Source organism: Herpailurus yagouaroundi, unplaced genomic scaffold (assembly GCF_014898765.1).
Source record: "Herpailurus yagouaroundi ecotype Mexico unplaced genomic scaffold, PumYag 28, whole genome shotgun sequence".
In the NCBI taxonomy this organism is placed as follows: domain Eukaryota; kingdom Metazoa; phylum Chordata; class Mammalia; order Carnivora; family Felidae; genus Herpailurus; species Herpailurus yagouaroundi.
The window spans coordinates 46,902,865-46,922,602 of NW_024412376.1; the positions used below are offsets into that span (position 1 = coordinate 46,902,865).

The 19,738-nt window shown below is 37.7% G+C and overlaps 1 protein-coding gene across 3 annotated transcripts in view; it reads right to left on the reverse strand.

Moving 5' to 3' along the window:
• Positions 1 to 4,870: 4,870 nt before the first annotated feature.
• Positions 4,871 to 19,738, reverse strand: part of IL15 (interleukin 15) — an 82,227-nt gene continuing 67,359 nt past the window's right edge. For all 3 annotated transcript variants that reach the window (XM_040473217.1, XM_040473225.1, XM_040473231.1), the window contains exons 2-7: positions 19,260 to 19,358; positions 18,211 to 18,308; positions 16,214 to 16,298; positions 10,906 to 10,950; positions 8,810 to 8,947; positions 4,871 to 5,877 (exon numbers count right to left, since the gene is read on the reverse strand). In XM_040473217.1, the coding sequence (XP_040329151.1) occupies positions 5,767 to 5,877; positions 8,810 to 8,947; positions 10,906 to 10,950; positions 16,214 to 16,298; positions 18,211 to 18,308; positions 19,260 to 19,271 (489 nt within the window). In that variant the 5' untranslated portion in view covers positions 19,272 to 19,358 and the 3' untranslated portion in view covers positions 4,871 to 5,766. The remainder of the gene's footprint in view (positions 5,878 to 8,809; positions 8,948 to 10,905; positions 10,951 to 16,213; positions 16,299 to 18,210; positions 18,309 to 19,259; positions 19,359 to 19,738) is intronic.

Below are 19,738 nucleotides of genomic sequence, written 5' to 3' on the forward strand. Positions count from 1 at the left end.
TCCCTTATATCAAATAGTTCTCATTAAAAAGTGATTTTAAAAAGTCCTTTTTTTCCAGAAAGGCTTCCAGGTGTGAAGATTCGGACCACAGATCAATTCTGACTGGCCTCAGAACCCAGCACTGGATTTACGTGTTAATCCTGAGACCTTGGCCTCTCAAGTCATATATATGGCAAACAGGTTTGTTGCACTTGACAGTGAATGAATAATTACTTGCTGAAGCTGGTCTCACATTAAGTGTTGCAAGGAGTCCATTAATGATGACAATAATAAGGCCCGTAGAAGATGATGCTATTAGAAATAATTTTTTATCCTGGGGTTTAGCAGTAAGGAGATTTTGACTTCAACTCTTTTCTCAACAGCAGAAACAAAACCTGCTGTATTTTTATACATATCAGAGTAAGAGTCCCTCTCTTTTGGAGTGTAACGCGAAATTTTTACCACCAATATCCTTACTTGGCCTATGAGACCAGTTGATATTTATCTTACCAGCTTCTTTCATTGTTTTCTTTGACCCTAGCCACTCTGGCCTTTCTTCCGCTCTTTGAACGTGCTGTAATCCTTCCATACTCAAGGTTTCGGCAGGCTGTTTCCCGGACTGATCCCCCTGCAGCAAGACTTTATAATTCATAGCGGAACTCAGATACCACTGTTTCAAAGAAGCTCTGACAGCTGGAATGAATCTGCCCCTTCCTTTATGTGCTCACTTCGTGCCCTTCATAAAACCGATAATAACTGAATCAGCACACGATTAATTTGATAACACGACCCTCCTCCTAGAATGTAAACTCTGTGAGAGCTGAACCTATGGCTGCCTTCTTCAGAGTTGTAACCGCAGCACCTGGCAGAATGCTTGCACACAGTGGGTTTTCAATAAATGGAGTTACAATATGGCCAGAGAAGTGAATTCTTTCATGATAGTGAGGATGATGAAGACAAACCGCCTTTAGGGTGACACTGGAGTCCCTGATAATGTTCTCAAAGTGTTGACACAGTTTGTAAAAACTAAATGTACTATTTTCAATTTGGCTTCTATGTAACGATTTCCTCTTGGATTCCTCTCGTAGATAACTTCTTTTCAAATCCAGGATTAAAGAGCTAAAATATAGGACTGTCAAAAGTTCAGAAATAACAGAAATAAAACCAGCGAATCACTGAAGTAGTAAGTAGTAAAAGCTTATTGTGCACACACCAAAAAGTCTACAAACCAGAAGCGCTCAGTCCAAAACATGGAAGGCAGCTTAAGGGGTATATTGTGATAAAGTAGTTCCTGTAGCGAGAAGGCAGACTATTCTTTACAGTGATTGGTTATAATACTAAAATTTTCTTAAATGATAGGGAATTGGTCAATGGTTACCTCATATCCATCTCGAGAAATAGTTTAGATTTTGTTTATGGTTTTCAGAGGCATAAGCAAGAAATGACCCAGTCAGGTCAGCCTTGCAAAATAAGCTAAATTAGGGTTTGTTTGTATGACTAAACTGATTTTGTCTGCTTAGGGGATTTTCAAGGCTGGTCTCCATTTGTTTTTTAACAAGGACAAAATCACAACTCTTAATTAATGATTCATTAGTTTTTTTTCTACGTTGCATCCAATGGATTGTACAATTAGGGGACTTTTCAATGAAGCTAAAGTTTGCCTTGCATAATAAATTCCTTAGCGAAGATAAAATTCAATCATCAGATACATTCAGAAGCATTGAACTAAATCTCTATGGAAATGGGATTTCCTCTGGGCAAAATATTTATACATGACATGCATATGTTAACTGTGACTCATATATGAATGCAGAGAACTTACACTAAGCCTGATCTAACACAGATAGAGGAACAAAAATGCATTTCCTAGTATTTCTGCGTGTGGGGAAAGGGATCAACCACATACTTACTTGGTTTTCATATTGTGTATGTTGGTTTGACCTTATGAGCCTTTGAATTTGATGGACAGAAGAAGTAACACATCAAAACACATAATAAGGCTCTCTCACAACAGTAACAGCAGCAAAAGAAATAATCCCATCGATTCTCTGTTCTGAGGTGAAAAATGAGAGTATGTAAAACTAGGTTTGTGCTTGGGTTTTAAAAATCTCTGGGCTCACAAATTATGTATTGGTTCAGTTTGCATTTCCATGTCCTCTGACTTCTAACCCATTTTTGCTTATTGCAAGAGAGTGTAGAAATGATATTCTCTCATATCTTTTCTTCATCTGAAATTTTTAAAAGGTAAGGATATAATCCACAAAAATGATATTGGACTGTAAACCTAATTTTTATTAGGCTTGCCTTTTCTATTTGGAGTTTTAAGTCTACGGATTTGTGCTTGATTAAATGTAGTGTAAGGCCAATGCTTTCAGCATATAGGACAGCAGGTGAGACACAAACACTGTATTCTAGTCTACACAAATAACATTAAGCTGGTTTACTACACAGGACAGTTTAAGAAGGCAAAATTTTGAAACATAAATGAAAAACTGATTTTGTTAAGAATTCAGGCGTGAAAAAAACAGCTTAGGATGTTTTACATGATTAGTTCTTTTCTTAAGTTAGCTAAGAATGTTTTAAGAAGCTTCACATCTATGCCTTGAGTTCCTTAAGATTAACTGAAGTGACTCATACTAAGTAAATAATGTGTGAGGAATTCTGAGTGCTGGAAAATGCCAAATTAAAAAAAAAATTAATGTTTATTCATTTTTGAGAGACAGAGACCGAGCATGAGCAGGGGGTGGGGCAGAGAGAGAGGGAGACACAGAATCCGAAGCAGGTTCCAGGCTCTGCTCTGTCAGCACAGAGCCCAACATGGGGCTCAAACTCACCAATGACGAGATCATGACTTGAGCCAAAGTCAGATGCTTAACCAACTGAGCCACCCAGGTGCCCCTGGAAAATGCCAAATTGGGCTTGTGTGCTTATATAACAAGAACAGATCATTGGCCACTATAAAATATTGGTGACATGACATGATTTTCCTTCCTCATCCCAACAAACACTGTAAGGAGGCTAACTTTTGTCTAAGGGTTGGAATAGCAACTTGCAGTTAAAAATGGTGCACTTTTCCTATTCTCCATCAATAGAAAAGCCAGGAAAAATAAAATAAAATGTAGATTTTAAAAACCCATTTCAGAATGAAATTAAAACAAATAAACAAAAAAACTTGCCACAATCTCAATCCCTAAACTTTAAAGTGTGGCTGTAAAATACTATTTGATATCAGGGAACAAACTGATAGCCAACACACGACTCTTTGAAAGTCAAATAGGATATAGATTTCTCCAAAACTATCTTGAAAGAAATGCTTAAGCATACATTGACTAGAGCAATGAAGATACACGAGCATGGGTGGGGTACTGGGGATAAAAGAATGTTTTGACAGATAACTGGTTTGTATTGTGAGATGGAGAGAAAATGAATTTGTAGGAGATCAGTTCCTACCCTGGAGTCTCTCAGTGAAGAACGGACCCACAAATATATGGTCAACTAATCTTCAACAAAGCACGGAAGAGTATACAATAGAAAAAAAGACAGTCTCTTTAGCAAATGGTGCTGGGAGAACCAGACCACAGCATGCAGAAGAATGGAACTGGACCACTTTCTTACACCATACACAAAAATAAACTCAAAATGGATGAAACACCTAAATGTGAGACAGGAAACCATCAAAATCTGACAGGAGAAAACAGGCAGCAACCTCTTTGACCTTGGTCACAGCAACTTCTTACTAGACATGTCTCCGGAGGCAAGGGAAATAAAAGCAAAAATGAACTATTGGGACCTCATCAAGATACAAAGCTTCCGCACAGTAAAGTAAACAATAAACAAAACTAAAAGGCAACCGACAGAATGGGAGAAGATACTTGCAAATGACATATCAGGTAAAGGGTTAGTATCCAAAATCTACAAAGAACTTACCGAACTCCCAAAACACACATAATCCAGTGAAGAAATGGGCAGAGGACATGAATAGACATTTTTTCCAAAGAAGACATCCAGATGGCAAACAGACATGAGAAGATGCTCAACATTGCTCATCATCAGGGAAATACAAATCAAAACCACACTGAGATACCACCTCACACGTGTCAGAATGGCTGATTTCACAACTCAGGAAACAACAAATGTTGGTGAGGATGTGGAGAAAGGGATGTGCACTGTTGGTGGGAGTGTAGCCACTCTGGAAAACAGTGTGGAGGTTCCTCAAAAAATTAAAAATAGAATTACCCTATGACCCAGCAATTGCACTACTAGGGATTTATCCAAAGGATACAAAAATGCTGATTTGAAGGGGCACATGCACCCCAATGTTTATAGCAGTGCTATCGACAATAGTCAAAGTATGGAAAGAGCCCAAATGTCCATCAACTGATGGGGGAATGGATTAAGAGGATGTGGTATACACTCACAATGGAATACTGCTCAGCAACAAAAAATCTTGCCATTTGCAACAGTATGGATGGAACCGGAGGGTATTACGCTTAGCGAAATAAGTCAGTCAGAGAAAGACAGAGATCATATGATTTCACTCATATGTGGAATTTGAGAAACTTAACAGATGACCATAGGGGAAGGGAAGGAAAAAGAAGATAAAAACAGAGGAGGCAAACGATAAGAGACTCTTAAATACAGAGAACAAAATGAGGGTTGATAGGGGGTGGGGGAGTGGGTTAAAGGGGTGATGGGCATTAAGGAAGGTACTTGTTGGGATGAGCACTGGGTGTCATATATAAAAGATAAATCACTGGGTTCTATTCCTGAAGCCAAGACTATACCATAAGCTAACTAACTTGAGGAAAAACAAAACAAAAGAAAAAAATGAAAAACAAACAAAAACACCATAAGTGAACTAGGTGAAAGAAATGGTGATAAGACAAAAATATTTCATTTTAGTCATAGTTTTATTAAAAAAGACCTTGCAAATTTCAGACAGCATACTGCAAAAATATACAAACAATTACTTTATGTCAGATAATGCTGGCTCTAACGAACTAGCAAATTTTTTATTATACATGCATGGCAAAAAAAAAAAAAAAAGTAAAGTGAAAATAAAATACCTGCACTTGGGAAAGCATGGAATACAAATATCATTACAACCATTAGTTTCCTATACACGATTCTACCTATCTACCTCAGTGGAGCTTTATTATTGTCACTCCCACCTAAGATTTACTGACGCATGTTACCTGCCAGGTACATGCACTGTTTGTCTTTTATAACAGGTGCTTTATATATCAATTACAGAGTAAAACACCGGTTTCACACCTATTTCTTCCTTTCTCATTGGTAGTTAATTCTTCCTCCTTGTGCTACACCTAATGGAGAAGTGAAGGCTGGTGGTCAGTGGTCCTATGCTGGCTGGAACATACGGTTTCCCTGCCCCAGGGGTGCTCAGCCCCACAGCTTGTGCAATTTGACTATTGCCCTTGAACGAATGTCCCCTATTTTCTTACAGGAGGTAAACATCAATGCCATTTCGAAGGATAAAGTATATACACAATTTTATTCAATACTTTACATTATGCTACAAATATGTACAATTTCAATAATAAATTAAGAATAAATGAACGAAATAAGTACGAAGACAGTTCATAGACACCATGTTGCTCAATGACACTTTTCTGCCTTCATTTCTAAGAGTTCGTGTGATCCAAGATTCCAGATTGTCCTCTTGTTAAAAAAATTGGGGCAGCATGCATGAAATGAGGAGTTTCACAGCCTCTAAGCCGCAGGAAGATGTTTGCTAACAGTAGAAATGCTGAAGGGGATCAATCACAATCAAGAAGAGTTGATAAACATTTGTACAATATGTACAAAACTCTGCAGAAATTCTTTAATGTTCTTTTCCTCCAGTTCCTCACATTCTTTGCATCCTGTTTCAGTTATATTCTAGTGAATAAGAAGAAAGGATTAGATTGCAAAGACTACTATATCCCTTTCCTGGGAATATCACATCATTTGAACCATACAGTGAGGTCTTGAGACATAAAAACTTTGGCACATTAATGTCATATTTGGAAAAACCACTGGAAAAAACTGGGAGATCTGGTTTAGGCTTATTTTTCCTATAATGGGTTAAGGACATTGGAGAAATAAGCCATGTCTATCAGACCATGGACTTCCTGCTTAGAGCCCTTCAGTAGTTTCTGATCATCTACCCCATAAAGACTATGCCTCCCTTGCATGGGACACAGGCCCTCCTTGAGGGGTTCCTCACCTGTTTCTTTCACCTGTCCCCACCACCTCCAATGACATACCCTAAGTACAATGAGCTCATGCCTTTACCCCCACATACACATCATGCTATTAGATGCCCCACTGCCTTTGTTCTTCTCTCTGCATATTCCACACTTGCTATTTTAGCTACCACTACTCAGGCTGAGATTACTCAGGTCCTATCTCCATTAGGAAGGCATTCCTAAACCTAGGAGTTCCCCAGGTTGGGCTAAATGTTCCATCTTTACATTCTCAGAACTCTCCCTCATATATCAATCATATCATATCATATCATATCATATCATATATTGATATTAGGGAGTTTTTTGATTTTTATACCACTAGTCTCTAGGCTTTTCTAAGAGCACAAGGCCATATATTTTTGTTTCCCTAGCCTTTAGCATAAGGCCTAGCACATAATATTCCCCCAGTCATTGCTGGTTGAACTATTTAGGTGAATACCACAAATTGTAATTCAAACACCGTTTCATGGATAACTAGAATATTCCAAATGTAGTAATCATAAATAAACTACTTAGAGATCATCCAAACCAGGAAGGCTGTACCAGCAAAAATCAAAATTAGATTTTATGTCCATTAAGCACTTGAAATTCAGATTCGCCAACATTTATCAAGCACATACTCTATGCCAGGGACTGTCATATTCTATGTAGCGCTGTCCTATTTGAAAATAATCATGTCAGATAGCAAGGCAGAGATATTACACGATGCATCTCAGTTGACATAACCAGTGAAATGCTCTACATCCAGCTCTTCTGATTGCAATCTTGCCAGCTCCTTCTACTACACGTGCTACACATACCAGGCCATGATGACGGTGACTGTGAACATGCACATTGAATATTCTACCAATAACAGAGAGGTAACCTATCACAAGAGTATTTTAAACATCAGTATAGGCATTTCATAAATATATTAAGTGTCTAGAATATGCCCGGCATTGTTCTCGGAGCTGGGATACAGCTCTAAAACACACACACATATACACAGACACACAGAAATACCGGCCCCTTAGACACTGACATTCTAGTAGGGAAAAGCAGACAAGTAAGTAAAATGTCAGATAGTGGGGCGTGCAGAGAAGGGGACAGGGTGTGGGGGTGGATTGCAACTGTGAAGAGGTGACATCACTGAGAAGGAGACATTTAAGCAAAGACCTTAAAGCAACCTGGCATTTTAAGAGCAGTTCAGGGTGTCCAGCCCTACTCGCTCAGAGGGTCTTGGCACATTCAGTTTCCTCTGCCTGCTAAACATACTTCCCCAGATAGGAGGCTCATTCCCTCATGTCTTTCCAAATGTCAGCTTAGCAGGTAAACCTCTAAAATAGAACTCCAGCCCTCTTACCTGCCTTCTTTTTGGCCACTGATTTAATAAATAACTGAGTCATTATTCATTTCCTTTTGCTTGCTTTATTTATGATTTACGTTTTACTTATGTCCCTTAAGAGCAGAGACCATGTGTGTTTTTTCACTTCTGTTATCCTGAAGGCCTGCAACGCGGCCCCAAAAGTATATGTTAAATTCATGAATTATTGTTATGCCTTCTTTGTTTGTAAAACTTCCTTCTATCCACTCTGGCCACTAGTGTTTTGCCATGAAAACCATCATTCTTTTACTTCAGGGCCTTTGCCCAGCTCACCCTCAGGCCTGCTGTGGGAGTCCCTCGCATTTTCTCTCCTAGAACCATACTTCTCGTGGTGCATGGCAAGGCCCAAATTCTAATTGAATTTTTAATATTTTTATTAGTATCTTCTTGTGGCATTTGTCCTTCCAATGGCTAAGAAGAAGACCTCCCCTGAAGCGAAGCCGCTTGGGTATGAGTCCGGCTCCCCATTTTACCACCTGTGTGGACTGGAGGAAGTGATTCAAGCCCTTGGTGCTCCGATTTCTTCAACCTTAAAACAGAAACAAGGAGGGGCACCTGGGCAGCTCATTTGGTTAAGAGTCTGACTCTTGATCTCGGCTCAGGTCGTGATCTCACAGTTCATGAGTTTGAGCCCCACATCGGGCTCTGTGCTGGCCGTGTGGAGCCTGCTTGGGATTCTGTCTCTCCCTCTTTCTCCCCCTCCCCCTCGTGCATTCTCTCTCTCTCTCTCAAAATAAATAAATAAACTTAAAAAAAAAACAGAAACAAGGGTAACTCACAGATTTATTGTGAGGATGTAATGAATCACCGTTTAAGCCTCAAAGAACAGTGTCTGGCATCGAGTAATTACTGAATAAATGTGAATTGCTATTATTGATGCTAAACACTTAACCATGTAATTAGACCGATGTCTATCCACTGCACCTGGTGATAAACACCTTGGGGCCAACGACCTCACTGGTTCATCACTGTCACTCTAGCACAAAAGGGCCTGGAATCACGCAGTAAATGTTTGTCGAATGAATACACTGATAGACCACTTTAGGATTTTGGACACACGACTGATGGTGCCAGTTCTGAAGGTCACTCCGCTGGCGTTAACTCCCTCTCCCGAGTGCCTCTTCGGACAATCTGCTTGTTCATTACATCCAGCTAATGACTTCTCCCAACCAAGACATAAACATCTGATACAGCTCTGTATGACTATTGGGTAACTCACCCTGTTAGAAGATAAACCGCTGTTTGCTAGGATAATAATGTTTTCTACTGTTTGATGAATGGTCTCATTTTTGGACTCAAGCGAAATAACATGTAACTCCAGGAGAAAGCACTTCATCGCTGTTACTTTGCAATTGGGCTAAAAAAAGAGTTACAAAGAATCACTTTGAAAAAAAAAATTATCTTTCCATTATGCACTTTTACATAGATGCAATTTTGATTTTTTAAAAAAGTTAATCCAAATATTTTATAAAGAAACACAAAACCCCCAAGAAGTTTTACACAGGAGGCAATTTTTTGCTTTGTTTTGTTTTTAAATCAAAACCAAAACAAATGGACAATAAAACAATCTAAAAAGATGGCAATAGTATACAGAAGAAAGAGCACAAAGCTAGAAAACATGGAAATAACAGGCCACTTTTTCTCAATGAGAGCATTTCCTCCTTGTAAAAGGGTAGTAATACCAGCCTGAGACTCTCAAAACATTAGTATAGATAGTCTGCTAAAAGAATTTTTAGAATCAGCCTGTACTGTTAATATCTGAAACAGTGACAGCTGCTGGCCATGCTAGTTCCATAAGTCCCAGAGCTCCAGGGGCAGAAGAAATCCCAAGAAATTTATTAGAAAAATCAGGGTAGGGGTACTGCCCATTCACGGGCTGGCCACATCAGAAAGGTACCTTTCAGATACCACAAAAAATATGTTTCCCACAATAGTGACTTTAACAAAATCCCCAACTTAAAAGAAAAGAAGCATTAATGATCATCTGGGGATGTGACCATGGATTGTCTGACTTTAGGTTCTCACTGCCTTGTACAGTGCCTGGGATCCTACAGGCACTTCTAGAATGCTTACGGAATGGATGAAGGGAGGAGGGAACACACCCACATGCCTGGCATTGGCCATATTCCTTATCTCCCACAGCAGCTGCTCAGGATTGCAAGGGTAAATACCATCCCCACAGATAGATAGGTAGGTAGGTAGGTAGATAAAATAATAAATAAAACTGAGGCTCATAAATGTTTAGTGACTTCTTAGGCAACGCACCTAGGAAGTGGCTGAATCAGAGTTTACATCTAAATTTCAACCTCAGCTTCTTTCTATAAGCCATGAGTTACAAGGTTATCTTCTTGCAAAAAAAGCAATCTCAGGATGCTGAGTTTGGGTGGTTACCTGACTGCTCTCTACTTTGAAAGAAAAATGGAAAACATACTAAAGCCTAAGGAGGAAGACAATGTCTACATGTAGCACCACTATCCAAGGGGTTGATGAATATCTGGTTTTTCTAGCTTGTGGTGAAGCCCTCTTCCCAAAGCTGAAAAAGCCTTCACAGGTGCAAATTCTTCCATTTCAGAGAAGTTCTAATTGAGCAATCACAGAGAGTGGACTCACTGTTCTCCTCGCACACAACATAGAGTTTGTTTTCCGTGAGGTGAAGAAGTTGGGGATTTGTTTCTTGTTTTTTAGTAGCCAACCCAGAGGGAAAGAGCAGCGACATAGCTAAAATTATACATACCTTAGGCAATGTCAGTGTATTAATGAAACAAGTTCAAGATCATTTTTTAATTCTGATAGGTTTTATGAGTTGTGTTTATTTCTTTTCTCACATCGAGAGTAACTGGCCAGGATTCTTTTCTGACAATTGTAGAGATTCATGCAAAATGTGGAACATGAGTGTATTTAAGCAATTTGTAGAAAATACAATTAAGCGTGGAAATACACTCCAGGACTGGAAACAAGGGCTATGGCGGACAGCTTTAAATTGAATCCATTAACCTGATTTTTGCACTTAATTGCATCATGATCTAATTGCATCATAAAATATGTAATATATTTTGTTTGACATTCATGGAAAAGGCTGTTTTATATTTTGATTTGGTACCATTATGAAAATAGCATCTATGTAAGCTCTTTGTCGCCGAGTCCCACAACCTCAACAATTACTTACAAAATGCATTGATCGCATGTTGTCAGAACACAACAAAAGTTAGACTTAAAAACTATACATTCTTCAGTAAGTTTATGAAAATATGCTTCTTCAACTTTTGAAAACTGGAAAATATAACAATTTTCAAAAAAAAAATAAACTCTACTCACATGAACATCACTTTCAGTATATAAAGTGGCATCGATATGTAAGGACTGAAAGGAAACAAAATTAGATAATATGAAAAATTATGACCTGCTTTAGATATAGTGAAAACAACTTACTGAACATTTTAAACTTTTTAAATTATATTTTTTTTTAATGTTGAGATAATTTCAGTTTCATATGCAATTGTAAGAGAAAATGTAGAGAGATCCCACAAACCCTTCACTATTCCTCAGTGGGAATATTCTGAATGCCATAGTACAATACCATAACCAGGAAACTGACACTCATACGATCCACCCACCTTGTTGAGATTTCACCAGTTCCATGTGCACTGATGTGGCTATGTAGTTCTACTCAGTTTTACCAGATGTGTAAATTCATGTAACCGCCTCCACAGTTAAGGCACAGAACAGTTCCATCACCATTAAAATCCTCCTCCCACACTTTCATAGCCCAAACCACCTTTCTCCCTACACATTCCACCCCCCACTTTCTAATCCCTGGCACCCACTTCTCTCTTCTCCATTCCTATATCACTTCAAGAATGTTATGTAAGTGGAATCATATAGTACATAACCTTTTGAGACTGGCTTTTTGAAAAACTTAATAGACTATTCTTTGAGCAGTTGTAGGTTTCTGGAACATGAGAAGAAAGTACAGAAACTTCCCAAACTTCCTTGTCCCCCTGCACAGTTTCTTCTATTATTAGTATCTTGCATTAGCGTGGTACATCTATTACAATTGATGAACCAATACTGATACATCTGTAACAAAAGTTCGTAGATTACATTGGGATTCACTCTTAGTGTTGTATATTCTATGAATTTTAACCAATATATAATGACATGTATCCACCATTACAGTATCACACAAAATAGTTTTATTATAAAAATCACCTGTGCTCCATCTATTCATCTCTCCCTTTCCTCTAACACCTGGAAACCACTGATGTTTTTACTATATCCATATGACGTTCTTATCCATTGGATACATTCTGCATCCATTGGATATTCTTATCCATTGGACATTCTTATCAAATGGATACATTCTGTATCCATTCTTGCAGAATGTCATAGAGTTGGAACCACATGTAGCCTTTTTAGATTGGCTTTTTTCACTCAGTGATATGTTTTTAAGGTTTCTCCATGTCTTTTCATGTCCAGAAGCTCATTTCTTTTTATTGCTGAATAATATTCTATTGTATGGATGTACCTCTGTTAGCTTATTCAGACTGGCTTTTTTTTCACACAGCATAATACTTTAGAGAGCCATCCAACTCGTTGTATCAGTAATTTTTCCTTTTATTTGCTCAGTATTATTCCATGATTAATGTACCACAGTTTATTCATCTGTTCAAGGGCATTTGGGCTATTTTCAGTTTTTAGCTATTATAGATAAAGGTCTATGAACGTACATGTGCCTGTTTTCCTGTGGAGGTAAGTTTTCATTTCTCTGATATAAATGTTCAAGAGTGCAACTGTTGGATCACATGGCAAATGTGTTTTATATTGGTGGCAAATTTGTTTTATAAAAAACACCCAATCTATTTTAGAGTAGCTATAAAATTTTACATTCTCATCAGACATATGTGTGATCCAGTTTCTCCACATCCTTGCCAGCATTTAGCATTATTACTTTTAATTTAAATATTCTTACAAGAGTATAGTGATATGTCATTGTCGTTTTAATCTGCAACCTCTAAATAATATGCAGCAATTTATGGGTACTTTCTTCCAGAAAAAAGTCTTGGAGTGATTTATAATTTCTTCCTCTCTAATCTGCCCACGTTTAGTTCTTGTTCTTGCCTTGCCAATTTACCTAAAGTTCCAACACTGTTTTGAATAAGAGTAGTGAGAGGTGACATATTTGCCTTGTTTCTAATCTCAGCAGAAAAACATTCAGTCTTTACCCATTATGTATGATGTTAGCTCTAAGTTTTTTGGACATGCTTGGTATCAAGTTGAAAAAGTTACTTCTCTATTTCTGGTTTGCTGAGAAATCTTACTAGGAATAGGTATATTTTAAAATGCTATTTCTCCATCAATTGATCTAATCATATAGTCTACTTTAGCCTGTTGATAACGTGGATTACATTGACTGATTTCCCAATATTAAGCAGGTCTTGCATATCTGGAAACAATCCCTTTGGTCATGGTGTGTAATTTTTTTTAATACACTGGTGGATTTTATTTGCTAATATTTTATTGAGAATTTTGCATCTAAGTCATTGGAAGTATTTTCTGCTTTCTCTTTTGGTACTGTCTTTGTCTGGTTTTAGCATCTGGGTAATACTTGCCTCCTAATATGAGTTAGAAGATGTTCTTCTATTTTTGGAAGTTATTGTAAAATTGGTGTTAATTCTTCTTTAAGTGTTTGGTAGAACACTCCAGTGAAACCAGCTGGGCGTAGGGATTCATTTGGGGGAGTTCTTTTTGGCGAATTCAGTGTCTTTAATAGTTATAGTAGTTTGAGGATTGTTTATTTCATCTTTGTTAAATTTTGGTAGTTTGTGTTTTTGAGGAATTGGTCCACTTCTTCCAAATTGTCAAATTTAGAGAATAAAGTTGTTTATACTTTTTCTTTATTATCCTTTTAATGTCTGCAGATTCTGTAGTGATAGTCTCTAATTTCAGTCCTGATATTAATGGTTTATATCATCTCTCTTTTAATCTTTGTCAGTCCTGCTGGAAGTTTATCAATTTTACTGATTTTTTCCCCTAATGATGAGCATCATGTTTCATCAAGTTTCTCTATTGTTTTCCTGATTTCAATTTCATTATTTTCTGCCCTTATATTTACTTTTTCTTTCCTTCTGCTTGTGTTAGGTTTATTTTGCTCTTCTCTCTCCAGTTTTTTGAGGTGGGAACTTGCATAGTTGATCCAAGATCTTTCTTTTTTCCTAATATAATCACTTAGCTTTACAAATTTCCCTCTCAGTAATGCTTTACCTGAATCCTACAGATCTTGATATGTTGTATTTTCATTTTCATTCAGTTCTATGTACTTTTTTTATATCCTTTGAGACTTAATCTTTGACCTATGGAATACTTAGAAGTATTATTATTTAATTTTCAAGCGTTTGGAGACTTTCCTTCTATATTTATATAATTGACTTCTACTTTATTCCACTGTGGTCAGAGAACATACTCTGCATGATTGCAATTCTGATGAATTTGTTAAAGTTTGTTTTATGGCCCGTGACATGTTTAGCCTTGGTGAATGGTGCCTGAAAAAAATACTAATTCCCTGTGGGTGGGTGAAAGGTTTCATCTATTGTTGGCTGACTGTGTTGTCCATTTCTTCTGTATCCTTTTTGATTCTCTGTCCAGTGATTCATTTGTTACTTAGGAAGTGGTAAAGTCCTCCACTATAATTGTGAATGTGCTTTTTCTCCTTTCAGTTTGATTCGTTTTTGCTTCTTGCCTTGTCAGGCTCTGTCATTGGGTGTGTACACATTTAAGATCACATTTTCCTGGTGGATTGATCTCTTACCATTTTGAAATGTACCTCTTGATTCTAGTATTTTTACTTGCTGTGAAGTCTACTTTATCTGATATTAATATAACTACTTCTGATTTTTAAAAATTACTGTGTGCATGTGCATCAGCTTCCTAAAGCTATTGCAATTAAGTATCAAAATGAGGGCTTAAAACAAAAATAATTTATTCTCTTACAGCTTTGGAAGCTAAAGGTCCAAAATCAAGATGTCAGTAGGGCCATGCTCCCTCCAAAGGTTCTAGAACAATCCTTATTTACCTCTCCCAAGTCTCTAGTGGCTCCTGGCAATCTTGGGCCTCCTGTGGCTTATAGCTGCATCATTCTGGCCTTCTTTGGCTTGTAGCTGCCTCCAATTTCACATGGCCTTCTTCCCTGTGAGTCTCTCTATGTTCTGACCTCTTCTTGTAAGGACAGCTAGACATTGGAGTTAAGGCCCAACCCACCCCAGTATGACTTCATCTTAACTAATTATTTGCAAAGACCCTATTTCCAAATAAGTTCACCTTCTGAGTTTCCCAGTAGACATGACTTTTTTATGGGGGGGAGGGGCACTATTCAAACCATTATAATATGGTATATTTTTTTCTCTTTTCAATTTCAACCTACTTATGCCACTGTGTTTGAAGTATTATTATGTAATTTCCAATCGTAGACAGCAAAATAGCAAAATGTGGTTGGTGTTTTGTTATCAATTTGGCCAATCTCCCTCCTTTACTGTATTCTGTTTCTCCTCCCTTTTGAGATGCTAATGATAGGAATGTTGAACCTTTTATTATCCCAAAGATCCCTGAGGCTTTTTTCCCCCCACAGTCTGTTTTCTATTACTCTATCTTCAAGTTCACTGCCTTTCCTCTGTCACAGTCATCCCGCTCATGAGTTTCTCCAGTTTGTTTTGTATTTCAGTTATTGTATTTTTCAGTTCTGTCATTTTCATTTGGTTCCTTTTACATATTGTATTTCTTTGCTAAGACTTCATTTTATTCAGTTGTTTTCAAGGGTATGTGTAATTGCTTGGTACATTTTTATGATGGCTGCTTTAAAATCCTTGTCAAATAATTCTAACATCTAAACCATCTCCATTTCAAAGTCTATTTCAGAGACTTTTCTCATTCCAGTTGTGTTTTTCCTGCTTCTTGGTACAATGAGTGATTTTCAGCTGTATTCTGATATTTTAGCTTTATGTTAGGAGACCCTGGTTCCATCCAAACCTTCTATTTTAGCATACAGCCACCCTGTTTGGGTTGAGGCTCTGACTTACATATATTTGCTGTGGTTCCCATGACGATTTAGTTTTCAGAATCTCTGTGGTGCTAACTTGAAATGCTCAGTTCACCAGATGCCCCTGGGATGCCCACTGGCCCCTGCTGTGTCACCCAAGGGGTGGAGGACAATTCTCTTGGCCAATTGTCAGTGGGACTCCTCTTTTCCTCCCCCTGCTAGTTCTGCCAGGCCAGCTGGTGTCTCTAGGTGAGAGATGGGGTTCTCTGGCCACAGGACAGAGAGCTCTTCCCTGGGCCAGGCCATCCCCCTTGCAAGTGCCTCCAGGCTGCCAGGTTTCTTTGGTAGGAGAAGGGAGTCTCTGGCCTGTGGTGATAGAGAGCTCTTCATATTGGGCCACTTATAAATTGAGTTTTAAAGATAATTACGATCCGAAAATTGTTAAGTAAAAGCATTGAAGGTTTTACCAGGCTCATGAATTTCTACAAAAATATTGCTTCAAGTGAGATTTCATTAAGACTGACAGCGAAACACAGGGAGAGGCATACTCCACAGCAATCATACCAGATAGCTTATGGAAAAATGAGTACTCACTTGAATAAGCTTGTCAATTATTTTCAAATCACTTATTACATCCTGCCAGTTTGCCTCTGTTTTAGGAAGACCTGCACTGATACAGCTGAAAGCAAAACCAAAGAGCAAAACATTTTGAATAAGCATAATACTGACTTGATGAATACATAGGCAAAAGAGCAATCAAGATTTTCTTATTCTGATCAGTGAAAAGATAAGTGTTATCCTTGCCTTTGTGCATTCAACAGCTTTGGAGATGAATATAAACGCAGAATATACAGTACAATCCCTTAACACTTTAGATTAATTTAAGGGCTGACCAACTGGGATTGGAGAAAAACCTAATTTGAAAGGATAACTATAAATAACCTGGTGCAATTTATCACAATGGAAAACACACAGCACGTAATGTGTGGTAGTGCTCAGTAAATGTTTTTGAATAAACTGCTGATATTCTTTAAGCAGAAGATCCATCAGACTTTTAAGTCTATTAAATTGGTGCAATTCTTTTTATATATATATATATATATACACACACACATATATATACATATATATTTTTTAATTTTTTTAACATTTATTTATATATATATATATACACACACATATATATACATATATATATTTTAATTTTTTTTAACATTTATTTATTTTTGAGACAGAGAGACAGAGCATGAACAGGGGAGGGTCAGAGAGAGAGGGAGACACAGAATCTGAAACAGGCTCCAGGCTGTGAGCTGTCAGCACAGAGCCCGATGCGGGGCTCGAAATCACAGACCGTGAGATCATGATCTGAGCCGAAGTTGGATGCTTAACTGACTGAGCCACACAGGCGCCCCTATATATTTTTTAATGTTTATTTATTACTGAGAGAGAAAGACACAGGGCACGAGTGTAGGGAGGAGCAGAGAAAGAGAGAGACACAGAATCTGAAGCAGGCTCCAGGCTCTGAACTATCAGCACAGAGCCTGACACTGGGCTTAAACTCACAAACCACCAGATCATGACCTGAGCCCAAGTCAGACGTTTAATGGACTGAGCCACCCAGGTGCCCCAGGTGTGATTCTTAAAATAAGCAATAATCACTTTCATGGAATGACTTTGATAGTAAATATTCTTTACTATAGATTCAACATGCACCTTGCACATTGCTCATGCTACGACTACGCTTGCCCTAGCTTCCTTCATAAATATCACAGACTTGAGCCAAATCTAGTCTTGAATGATCATATACTTACTCATTTTGGTAACACTGAAATTTAACATCAGGACAAAAGACTCATCATACACTGACCAAGTGACTGTGGAATGATTCTTCAAACTTCAGGAACCAATAGCTGCTCCCTGATGGATCTTGTACAGAAGCAAGATAGCCAATACTAATTTTTCCTGTGAGCAAAGATGCACTACACACATCCACAGCTCCCCACACCAGGAGGGCATCAGTAAGGGAAAGTGAGCTGGGAGTCATACTACATAACTACAGGTTGGGTACTTTGGGCCAACTGTGTACAGAATGTTAGCTGCATCTAAGAAAGAAGAAGAAAGTTAATAAAGCACAGAAATGTCTGAATGTTTATGAAGAGGAAAAACAAAAGGCTTAAACAAAGAAATGTTTCCAATTGAGGGAGGATAAGGTTCAAAGGACAGGAGACTTCAGTGCCAGGGATAGATAACAAAGTAACACGAATAAGCCCTCAGTATCTATTTTTTATGTTGTGAAAATCATGTAAGATGTGAATAAGGAATGTACTTCCAAGTTTAGGTAAATATTAAGAGATCCAGTTTATTGGAAGGGTATAACACTTAGCTGGGATATTAGCAGAATGTAGAAATGTTCAAGTGGGTGTTAACCAAACTTCCTCTGAGTGTTCATAATCTGCCCTCTATTGTTCCCATATACTTAGAGCCTAAGGATTTAAGCAAACTGGACATAAACCAATTTAATAGAGAATATGCTGAGTAACAATGATCATGGCCATTAACATGATGATATTTAGGCTGAAAGATAAAATTACCTCAAAATGAAGACAGGAATGCAAGCTTCAGTTAAAAAATGGCTGTTCAGAAGTAAACACAAGTAGCACTGGATGGAAGTACTTCTCAAATATGGTTTCTGAAAAACAGAATCATATGCAAAGCAGTTAAAACATGTTTAGTTAAAAAAATGATATACATTTAAAATGACATTTTATCATGTTGTAGGTTCCAGGAGGTAAATTGATCAAAACTTCAGAATTAATGCTCTCTATTAGAATTAATGAAGCTAGAATTTATCTTTCTTCCTTTCTCCCTCCTGCCACCTCTGTCTCCTATGTGCAAAATTACTTGCTATATATTTTTCCAGATGCATTTCAATGACGATAATTTTAAGAAAATTACCGTATTACTAATCTATGTATATACTAACATCACTACTTACTTTGTTTCTATTATCCTTATTCTCCTCATATTTTTTTTTCCTTTTTAATAATTCAACATATATTTTTTGTTTGTTTGTTCTTAATTCTCTATGGCATGTTCATTTTCTTTTCTTTGGATGTCACTGAAAATAGTTACAGACCCAACTAAAGATACTCTGTGCCATCCTAACAAGTGATACATAATAATTTTTCTTGGTGATTTAGGGAAATATTCATCTTAGAACTTCTCAGAGTTTTGATATGTTTGCCTGCCTCTTTCACACTGTCAAAGCCTTTACAGTTTCAGAGAGCCCTTGAACCACTAAGAATCTGTTTCATTTAGTCTACACTGAAAGGATGAATAATACCTAGACCTTGCCATCAAAGACTACACTATTCATTGAGTAGATGAAAATTCAAAGAACAAAACAGGGTGAGAAAAGTGAAATGATACATTTACAATGGCATGAAGAGCCCATCAGGGTGTTAGTAGAGTTCAAATACCTATTCCACTTACTTTCAAAATAAGAATAGTCCACACATGAATAGACCCCTGGGACACAACAAGATCTTTGGAGAATTGTCATATAACTTATCATGAAGTATCTGAGATTCAAGTGATCCTTTTGAAAAGTCCATATACTATCTCTACTAATTTTCCTTACCGAAATTCTCATTACTCAATGCCAGAGTAAATCCTTAAGTGTTGAAGAAGAGCTGGCTATGACAGTGGGATTCCAGCAGCCATCCATCCAGAATACTTCCTACAATACAATCGAGGGTAAGGAATTAAAAACACGGTGGACTAGTGAGGAAAAGGACTAGTGAGGAAAAGGAAGGAAGGGAATTAATATTCACTGAGCACTTACTTTTTCATGGGCACTCATCAGTCACTTAATATATACATCACTTTTAAATTATTTTCTAAGTTTATTTATTTATTTTTGAGAAAGGGACAGAAAGAGTGAGCAGCGTGGGGCACAGAGATAGAGAGGGAGACAGAGAATCCCAAGCAGGCTCTGCACTGTCAGCACAGAGCCCGATGTGGGGCTTGAACTCACAAACTGTGAGACCATGACCTAAGCTGAAACCAAGAGTCAGACCTTTACCCCACTGAGCCACCCAAGCGCCTCTATACACATCA